Source organism: Octopus bimaculoides, chromosome 20, assembly GCF_001194135.2.
Source record: "Octopus bimaculoides isolate UCB-OBI-ISO-001 chromosome 20, ASM119413v2, whole genome shotgun sequence".
NCBI classification, from domain to species: domain Eukaryota; kingdom Metazoa; phylum Mollusca; class Cephalopoda; order Octopoda; family Octopodidae; genus Octopus; species Octopus bimaculoides.
In genome coordinates this window covers 18,379,538-18,390,329 of record NC_069000.1, presented here as the reverse complement: position 1 = coordinate 18,390,329, position 10,792 = coordinate 18,379,538, and the positions used below count along the sequence as shown (strand labels likewise).

At 35.8% G+C, this 10,792-nt stretch overlaps 1 protein-coding gene across 1 annotated transcript in view; it reads right to left on the bottom strand.

The window, feature by feature from the left end:
* Positions 1–10,792, bottom strand: part of LOC106878367 (kinesin-related protein 1-like) — a 58,118-nt gene that overhangs the window by 26,951 nt on the left and 20,375 nt on the right. Inside the window, exons 5-7 of the mRNA XM_052975168.1 lie at positions 10,724–10,746; positions 3,969–4,093; positions 2,687–2,765 (exon numbers count right to left, since the gene is read on the bottom strand). Coding sequence (XP_052831128.1) covers positions 2,687–2,765; positions 3,969–4,093; positions 10,724–10,746 — 227 coding nt within the window. The remainder of the gene's footprint in view (positions 1–2,686; positions 2,766–3,968; positions 4,094–10,723; positions 10,747–10,792) is intronic.

Here is a 10,792-nt window from a genome sequence, read left to right as displayed (position 1 = left end):
ATATATATATATATATATATATATATATATATATACATACAAGGCACAGGTGGGGCTGTATGGTAAGAAGTTTACTTCCCAACCACATGGGTCTCGGTTCAGTTCTACTGGATACACCTTGAGCAAGTGTCCTCTATTATAGCCTCAGGCCAACCAAAGCCTTGTGAGTGGATTTGGTAGACAGAAACTATCTGTAAGCCTTCAAGTATAAATTCTTTTGAGAATCTCTCCTGAATTCTTTGTGGGTGTTTGTTTATCCAGAATTTTACTGCTTCTAGTTCAAATATATGGGGAATATTTGTGTGGAGACTAGTTACATCAAAGCTAACTCGTACTATCTCTTTATCTACCCAATGTGTGTGTGTGTGTGTGTGTGTATACAAAGAGAGATTTATGTGTGTGTCTTTGTGTCTATGTTTGTCCCCCCACCATCACTTGATAACCGATGTTAGTGTATTTACGTTCCCGTAACTTAGCGGTTTGGCAAAAAAGGTAAATAGAATAAGTACTAGGCTTATAAAGAATAAGTCCTGGAGTTGATTTCTTTGACTAAAAAAACCTTTTAAGGTGGTGGTCCAGCATGGCTGCAGTTAAATGACTGAAACAAGTAAAAGAATAAAAGAATAAAAAAAGAGACTGGAACCTGGTGCAGCTCTTTGGCTTACCAGTTCCATTCAAACCATCTAACCCATGCCAGCATAGAAAGCAGATGTTAAATGATGATGAAGATGATATATTTGCTGATGATAAGTCAATCATATAACAATGTATGTTTTTAAGATTTTCTTCACTTTTTATCAATACCAGATTTTCCATTATGTTATATCTTGACCTTCGACTTCAACTGTACTATATAGCTTTGCACTCACATGTATGCATATGCTTGCATGCACAGGTCATTAGTTACATCAAAACAACTCTATGTATGTGTGTGTGTGTGCATGAGTGAATGTGTATATGTGCGTGTTTCTATATATTAAACACTAGTTTTGGAGGTAGAGCTAGTTATGTGTGTATGTGAATATGCAAACAAGTATATCAATACATTATGCAATCACATCATTATCATCATCATCATCATCATCATCATCGTTTAATGTCTGCTTTCCATGCTAGCATGGGTTGGACGATTTGACTGAGGACTGGTGAACCAGATGGCTACACCAGGCTCCAATCTTTTCTATTATTAATAAGGATTATCCAACTATACTACCAATTAACTATGCTTTGGTGTTTTTATTTTTACTGATATGGTGATCTCTATCATTATTCATCAATTCCATTACTTTTGTATACTTATCATAAATCACCCCATTAGGAATATAATTTTTTTAAATTATAACTAGCTTCAACCAATGCTAAGTTGTAGTATTTCTCATGTAGTTTAAATAATTTTTCAATAGCAGAATTTTTAGAGATTCTAAAGGGGACTCTCCTGATAATAGAATTTATAACTGTTTTTGGATGATTAGATTTTTGATTCACATATTTGAGACTTTCATTTGGTTTGTGGTACAGATGATACAGCCTGTACTGAGATCCAAAATGACATCCAGTAAATTAACTTTATCATACTAATTCTCCATGGAGATAGATAGGCCTAAGCCCTTAAACATTTTATATCATTTATTTTCTTGTATAATCCCCACCTCCCAGCTCACAAATTTCCTGATTTGAACATCATAATATATTTCCAAAGTCAGTTACCTGAGCAAAGACACTGGACCCCATTGTTATATCCAAATTGTTTGGTCTGTACCTTCTGGTCTAGCATTTACTCCAAAATTCTATGATAGTTTCCCCCTAATGGTTAAAATAATGTCTACCCCTTGTGTAGATTCATTGGAGTTCCTCACAGCAAAGATGAGTGTCTTATTTAGTAAAACTGAGTTAATATTGGAATAACTGGATAGATGACAAGAGGTAAACATTATTTTAGCAGCTAAGAAAGCTATAACAGAATATGAATAAATACTGGACCAGAATCTATGTCAGAAAGAAACAAGCACTGGTCACTAGGATTAGGTTTTCCTCTAACTCTCATGTGTGAAACCTATTTGCTAAATCAGTTTAAATGGATCAATAATACCGTATTGTGTAAGTGTTTATTTAGTTATTGCTAAAAACAGTCTGTGTTCTTGATATAAATCTAACTTTTTATATGCTCAACTCTACTCAAGTGGCAAGTTTATATAAACTCTGCAGAGTACACAGCGTATAGAATACCCTACCACCACCACCACTGCTGCCACTACCACCAGTGCTGCTGTTGCTACTACCACTACCACTACTACTACTGTTGCTGCTGTGCTCACTGCTACCACCACCATCACCACCACCACCACCACCACTGACACCACAACCACCACCATGACCACGACGACCACGATGACCATCAACACCATGACGACCACCACGACGACGACGACGACCACCACCACCACCATGGCTACTTTTCCTTCTTTATTATTTTCTTTTAACCATATGCCATGCATTTAGACACATGACATTAAGAGGTATAATAATAGTATATTGAATTGAATACCAGGTGGGAAGAAATTTGAACGACACTATGGCCTGGAATAACAACATGAGTAAATCCAAAGACAAATCTTCCTTGTTCCTAATAATAAAAATATTAATTATAAACAATGATAATGAAAACAAATTTTTAAATGTTCCTCACTTGTTTGGGCCATATCCAATCATGGAGTAAGATTTTCCTGATCCAGTTTGTCCATATGCAAAAAGGGAACAGTTGTAACCTGTAGAATTAGAACAGAGTTTAGTTTTGAGAAACAATAAATAACAAAAAGGCACAAATATATATATATATTTCTGCTGTACTTTGCAGCAGAAGTGCTAAGACTGCTCCGTCTGGTAGTGAAAAGCACTCATGGCAATCTCACATAAAAACACCTGTATGGTGCCAAGTTAATGTGCCTGAGTGGTGCCGCGTAAAAGCACCTTTGCTGTGACACGTAAAAGTGTCTGTGCAATGCCACATAGAGGCACCCGTGTGGTGCCATGAAAAGCACCCAAGCAGTGCCACGTAAAAGCACCTGTGCAGATCCATGTAAAAGTGCCATGTAGGATGCCACATAAAAGCACTCAAATGGTGTCATGTAAGAAGCACCCAGCACACTCTGTAAAATGGATGGCATTAGGAAGGGCATCCAGCCATAGAAACCAAGCCAAATCAGACTGGGGGGGGGGATTTGGATGTTTATGATGATGATGATGATGATGATACGAGATGCATAAAATACGAGATCAATAAAATAAGTACCAGTTGAACACTGGGATTGATGTAATCAACTTACCCACCTCCTCTGAAATTGCTGGCCTTGTGCCAAAATTTGAAACCAATATATATTTTACCAGAAGCCAGTGGTACCCAAGTGATCAGCATAAGTTTAATAAGTAAAAGTAGGCGGATCATCTATTGGTTTGATCATGATTGTTCGAGCTGATCAATTAATTATCTGCTTATTTTATTACTGTGTAAGCGACAGAGTATTACATAGTTACATGTTCCATTAATGTAATCCTCAGAGAGAATTATCGTGACACAATATATGTCACACTGATGGCATTTTGACTTACATGTACAATTCACCTAATGGGCTTCCATGCAGTTTCCAACTATCTAATTACCTTCCCTCTCTTGAATCCACCTGAAGGTAGAATATGAGGAATTCCAACCACATTTTATGGTTCACTTTCTAAACAACTCCTTTATAGGATCCAGTGGCTAAGGACATCATCAGGAGGAACCACATCTGGTTTCGGCCCCTACTCCTCTACTGTTTTTGGATGTGCCCCCCCCCCACTCTTTTGTACAAAATGCCAAACAATGGGATTGAACTTGGGACCTTGTGATAGTGAGGTGAACTTCTTAACCACTTGGCCATGTTACTGATATAGTATGAAACAAGAGAGAAAACACATAAGTTGTTGAAACTTACCTTCATAGGCATTATTTAGTAGCGATTTACCAAGGTCATTAAACACAAGCTGTTGACTGGCATATTTGGAACCATTAGCAGCTTGTAAAATGCCCTTTTCATCTTCAGAGAAACCATCATGTGACCTACATTGAACAAAGCATTGACTGATTATTTTTTTAGCAGTGGTTTATTGTTGGAACTGAATGAAATGGTGCTGAATATTATTACTTGATTGAAGAGGAAATAATCTTATTACACACACACACACACACACACACACACACACACACACACACACACACATTCCTTAACCCTTTAGCATTCAAAGCAGCTGGTCTAAATATTCTACATGTTTTATGTTCAAACTGGTCAAATCTAGCCTCTCTCACCTACTCTACAATGTCCTTCTAAAATTAAGCAATCGCACCACAAAAAATCTCAAAGTTACAAGATAATGCATGACAAATTCAAAAACAATGTGAATAAATAAGCATTACAATTGACAGAATAATCTGAATGCTAAAAGGTTAAGTCTGCAAGCTGGCATAATCGTAAGCTTGCTGGGCAAGTTGCTTAGCAGCATTTCATCCATCTTTATGTTCTGAGTTTAAATTCTGCTGAGGTCAACTCTGCCTTTCATCCTTTCAGGGTCAATAAAATAAGTACCAGTTGAGCACTGGGGTTGATGTAATCAACTTAACCCCCTTCCCCAAACTTGCCGGCCTTGTACCAAAATTTGAAGCCATTATATATATATTCTTTAAGTTTCAATGACAATATACAGGGTTGGCCAAAAGTCACCTGACAGTAAATCAAAACCATTTAATACTAAGATTTATTTATGTTTAACAACTGAATGAATTTGATAAAAGCATCTAAATATGAAACATCATGAAAATTGTTCAAACTGCAGTCCTTCTTGAGCAACACATTTTTCCATTTGAGTCAATACAGAATGACAGATAGTATTTATTGAATTTTGATTTACTGACAGGTGACTTCTGGCCAACCCTGTATAGTAAATGTCTTTCAGAATTTAGTTTAATGTTTTTATATTCCAAGTTCAAATCTTGCTGTAGTCAGTTTTACCTTTTGCTGCTCTCTCAAATACAGCATTAAAAACTTCTATGCTGTTACTAATGTATCAGAGTTTCTAACTTCAAAGTTAGTTGAAGAGTAAGGTAATAAATTTTTTTGAAATTATTGACCTTATTAGGAACCTTATATATCTCCAAATTTAAAATAACTACACCATATCCTTGTATGTTGTAAGAGGTGGTTAAGAGTGTTGGTGATAGAAAGGACACCCAATCATAAAACACTGCCTCAGAAAACCTGTTCAAACTCTACCACCTTGGGAAAGTGGACATAAAAACAACAATGATGATTGCCGCCGCCACCACTACCACCATCGCTGCCACTGCTGTCACAACCACCACCACCGTCGCCACCACCGTCACCACCACCACCACAACCTCTACTGACAACAGTGATGACCTTCGTGATGACAGGTTTATTATTCAGTATTTACATTTACATGTTTCAATTAAATTTATCTCTGATCTTCATTGGGTTACTTATTTCTGAATGTTTGCTGTCTCAAAAATGGATTTGAATTAGGAGCATATCAACAAATTTAGGAATAAGTCACATCTTCATGTTTGAGAATCAAATAAATCAAAAGATAATGTACATATAAATACTAGGGAAAAGAAAATAATGGTCCAAAATCAATGATCTTATTAACAATAACAACTCATCTCAGGTATTTAGACATCTACTTAAGCAGTTGTGGGATATCCATCAATATTGATAAACTGCAACTGGAGATAGCTGGATGATGACCCAACCAAAATGCTATGTTGACAGAAGCTCAAAAGCATCAGGTTATTAACTTGAAATATTGGTTTCAAATCTTTGCACAAGGTCAGCAATTTCATTGCTAAATCGATTACATCACCCCCAGTGCTCAACTGGTACTTATTTTTTTTTACCGCAAAAGGATGGAAGGTAAACATTTTGTCCAGCATGCTAACAATTCTGCCAACTGTTGGGGGAGAAATATTAAAACAAAAGTTAGAGTAGTTTAAAAGTTAAAGTGATTATTGGTTGGGTGAAATTTGCCCACAAAATTTGAAATGGAAAACTTTGGTTGGATGATGAATATGACTGATACATTGATACAAAAATTATATGGATGTAAACATGTTGATATGTAGATATCATGGAGTGAGGAGACGATGGGAGAAGGAGAAGGAAAAAGTGAGAGAAGAAAAGAAAATTATTGAAAAGGATTTCAGTCCTTTTGATCTTGTTTTTTCTGATCTGTGTTCCTCACCCCCGCAACCCCTTTTCTGTAAGAGAGAGAGAGAGAGAGAGAGAGAGAAAGATTCTTTGATGTCAATGTGGAAAAAGACAATGACAGCACGTTCAATTCAGAAACTAAAACCAGTCAAGAATTGATTTCTCAAACAAGACTCAGCATCAAATTTGATTTACAAAGTATTACTTGAAATAACAAAACAACATACTAAAAGTAAAGTTTTAAAACTACTTTGTTTGACTTGACAAGACATCTCATTTGACTAACTTTAGTCAATTTTACTGTTTATGAACAACCAATCTCATTTTACAGTCAACTAGTTTTACATATGAAAATCAATCAAACCATAAACGCAAAATAAGAAATTGCACTGCCTTCTTTTCCTCCTTTTCTTGGTTATTGACTAACCTTATGTTTCCTACCACCTTCCTATTTGTTTATTCCTGGATATTGTTCAACCACCTGTGTTGTGGTCTTCTTACAGAGACAAATAAAATAGAGCTTTTCAATGTAAATATTTACACTTCCGTATGAAAAGCTTTTAATGAAAAAAAAAAAAAAGGGATGTAATGTGCAATCAATAAACCAAGAAGTTGTTACTTTGTCATGGCAATGTTCAATGATAAGGTTTTTATTTTGAAGATTGTGAGTTCAATACCTGGCAGTACATTGTGTCCTCAAGCAAGATACTTTATTTCACATTGCTCCAGTTCACTCAACTGGCAAAAATGAGTTGTACTTATAATTCAAAGGGCAAGCCTTATCACGATGAATTTCTCTGAGAACTACATTGAGAGTATACATGTCTGTGGAGTGCTCAGCCACTTTCATTTTAATTTCATGAGCAGGCTGTTCCATCAATTGGATCAACTGGAACCCTCATTTTTATAACTGACAGAGTCCCAGTTATATCTCTCTGTAACTGAGAACCACAGTGCAGAAAGTGGTTTATCTTATGAGGTGTAGTGTTGCCATGTGGACATGTACTTTCTCCATTGTCCAGTTAAATTCTGCATGCCAGTGGATTCTGATGAGAAGAAGGATACTGCATTGACAAGAGTCAATTAACCCGAAACATCGATGTCTCAGACTCCAAAGAGAGGGCAACACTGAACAAACGGGGTGTTTTCACACTGTTTTACCATAAGAGAGATTTTTCTCCATGGTAACTGCAGTGTATTTGCCATTAGCAGTTGAAATATGTGACAAACATATTTCATATTTCTTTACTGCCCACAAGGGGCTACACACAGAGGGGACAAACAAGGACAGACAAATTGATTAAGTCGATTATATCGACCCCAGTGCGTAACTGGTACTTATTTAATCGACCCTGAAAGGATGAAAGGCTAAGTCAACCTCGGCGGAATTTGATCTCAGAACGTAGCGGCAGACAAAATACCGCAAAGCATTTCGTCTGGCGTGCTATCGCTTCTGCCAGCTCACCGCCTTCATATTTCAACTAACCTAAATTGTGATTATACGTTATACGTAAACACTGCTTAGTGCATTTACTCCAATAAAAAATAAAAAAAAGATTTGATCAAAGTATAAGAGCTGCAGTTTCTGTATACCTATAGTCAGTGTGTATCCCAGTTCAGTATTTAGGGCTAATGAGATGATTGATACTGTAATATCTTTATTTGTATGCATCTTTATGTTTGGCTGGGTTGAGTGGGAGAGATAGTATTGAAGTAATGCTTTAGGATGTTGTACATATTATTGGGAATTAGAGGGCAATTGTTCATGTAGTGACAGAAATTGTCAGAATTGAAGTTAGATATAACAAACTTTGCATGTCCAGGTGTTGTTCATTTTTAGTATTTTGGGGCTTGACATGTCAAACTAAGTGAAATCATAGTCATGGCTAGTGCTGGTGACATGTAAAGAGCACTCAATACACTCTGCGGAGTGATTGGCATTAGGAAAGGCATCTAGCTGTAGAAATCAACCAAAAACAGACTGAAGCCCCGTGCAGCTCTCCAGTTTACCAGCCCCAGTCAAACTGTCTTATCCATGCTAGCATGGAAAACAGATGCTAAATGATGAAGATGGTGATGATGATGATGATGATATGTCGATGGTCAGTATATAATCTGTGAAGATGTGTCGTGCATTGTTTTTATGTTCTTTGGAAATGATTACAGTTTGATGTGGAGAAATTGGGGCCCTAGACATGACAGTTAGAGTTCGTGATGGATTTAATACAGCATTTGTAAATGGCTGTATTTTCAGTTGGACAAATGTGTTTTAATTGAAAGCTCCATGTCTGCTTGTATCTTGTATTGATTTCTGCATGTTATCAATGTACGCAGCGATTGTTTACACAAGGATGAAGAAGTTGACTCCCATGGGATATGAACTAAGAAGGATGAAAATGAAACTAAATATTGTAGTGTTTAATCAATTTAAAAGTGTTTTCTATTATCTGTTATTAATGGGAGATAAAGTGACAAAAGCAATAAAATGATAAATTAAATATTTTCCAGTGTTTAATTTTGTTCTTACTTCCTGAGTGGCAAACCCAGCCAGAATTCATTTTTCCTTTAGTTCAATCAAATATATACCTTTTCTACAAATGTTTTGCTTTGTGGATTCAGTAGAAATCTATATTGGTTACAATGCTTGTAAACGGAGATAATATTAAATATTGGTTTCATATTTTGGCACAAGGCCAGCAATTTTGGGAGAGGAGTAAGTCGATTACATAGACCCCAGTGCTCAATTGGCACTTAATTTATCAACCCCAAAAGGATGAAGGGCAAAGTCCATCTTGGTTGAATTAGGACTCAGAATGTAAGTACAGATGAAATGCTGTAAAGCATTTTGCTTGATGTGCTAATAATTCTACAGCTCACTGCCTTAATAGTATTAAATATTGAACTGTAATTATGTCTACTTTTAAAATTAAAAAAATAAAGAAAAGAAAAAAAAATTTTTAATCTGGAGGAAAGAAAGAGGGGAACAGAAAAATGATGGAACATCAGTATTACAGGTAGAAAATAATCCTGAATCATGAGAAATTAATGCACAATGAATGTTCATTTCTGAATCTACTTTGCTTGCTATCTCTCTACAGTTTTTATGCATATGGGAATATAAGTTATATCACACTCTCCTTGAATCACTTTACTAGACAGACTGTCTTATCAACAGAAAACAAGACAAAGACTTGTTTTCAGAGATACATAACTGTTTTGTTCTGATTAAATTTCCATCTTACATTTCCTTCAACATTTCTGATTTTCAGTTTGTTCTCTGTTTCACTTCACATCTAAGAACCACTTCTTGCTGAGATAAAGTGAAGCAGTTATAAAACTGCAGAACATATGCACATAGGAATGATAGTGTAGTTAACAATTAACAGTTTGGAGTTTGATCCCTCTGCATGTGAACTTTGACTTAAAAAGGGTCACCTTACTGAAAGACTCAGTAAGAGTTTTAGGCCCTGGTCCTTTTTTATTAGATCTCTGATTGTTCAGAGATAGTTTAATAGAATATGTCCTCTTATAATGAATGGAGTGATAGGAACGGGCATGGCTGTGTGGTAAAAAGTTCACTTTTAGCCACATGCTTCCCATTCAGCACATTGCTTCATGAAGGTCACTGCTAGCTCTCACTGTGCACACAACCATGTGCTGCCATTTGTTAGCCTCTACAAAACTATCCTGGGATCTTTTTGATACCACCTCATATGTATATACACACATCTCAAAAATAAGTAGACACCCCTCATTAATCTGTTTCATTTGTGTAGATACTACTCGTTAGTACAATACCCAAATAATCTAAATCATTTATGAGTTTCTAATGATTTAAACTACATGCAATCTCACTGCAAGACACCTTGGGTAAGTATCTTCTATCAAGTTGTGTAAATGAAGTCAGATGCATGGAAACTGAATGTATCGGTCATTCAAATGGCTTGTTTTGTCATACAAAGTATTGTGTTGAATTTATCTGAGGATTCGGTTAAAGGGAAAAGTATTTGGGAATACACAAACACTTAATGATATAAGAATGTAGGTTCTGTTGGTGGAACAGTTGGGAAACTCATTGTTAAAACTAATTATCAAGATTATGAAGGCAGCAAGCTTGAAGAATTGTTACCATGCCACACAAAATGTTTACAGGATTTAGTAGATCACTTTACATTCTGCATTCAAATTCTGCTGGAGTTGACTTTATGTTTCTTTCTTTTGGAGTCAGTTAAATAAGTACCAGTTGAGCACTGAGGTTAATGTAACTAACTTACCCTCTCCCTACAAAATTTCAGGTGTTGTACCTGTAGTAGAAAGGATTATCAAGATTATTCCCTCCAAAAGTTATGGATAGTACCAGTGGTAATCTACAGCAAAAAACAAAAAAACAAAAACAAAAAAAAAACAGAACAGGAAAATTGAAGAGAAAATAAGTAAAATTACATTAAAAAAGAAAACAAAATACTTACCAATAAGAATAATCAAAACAAAACTGTTGTTATTAGATAATGTTCCAGAAATTTCCATGTTTTTGTTTT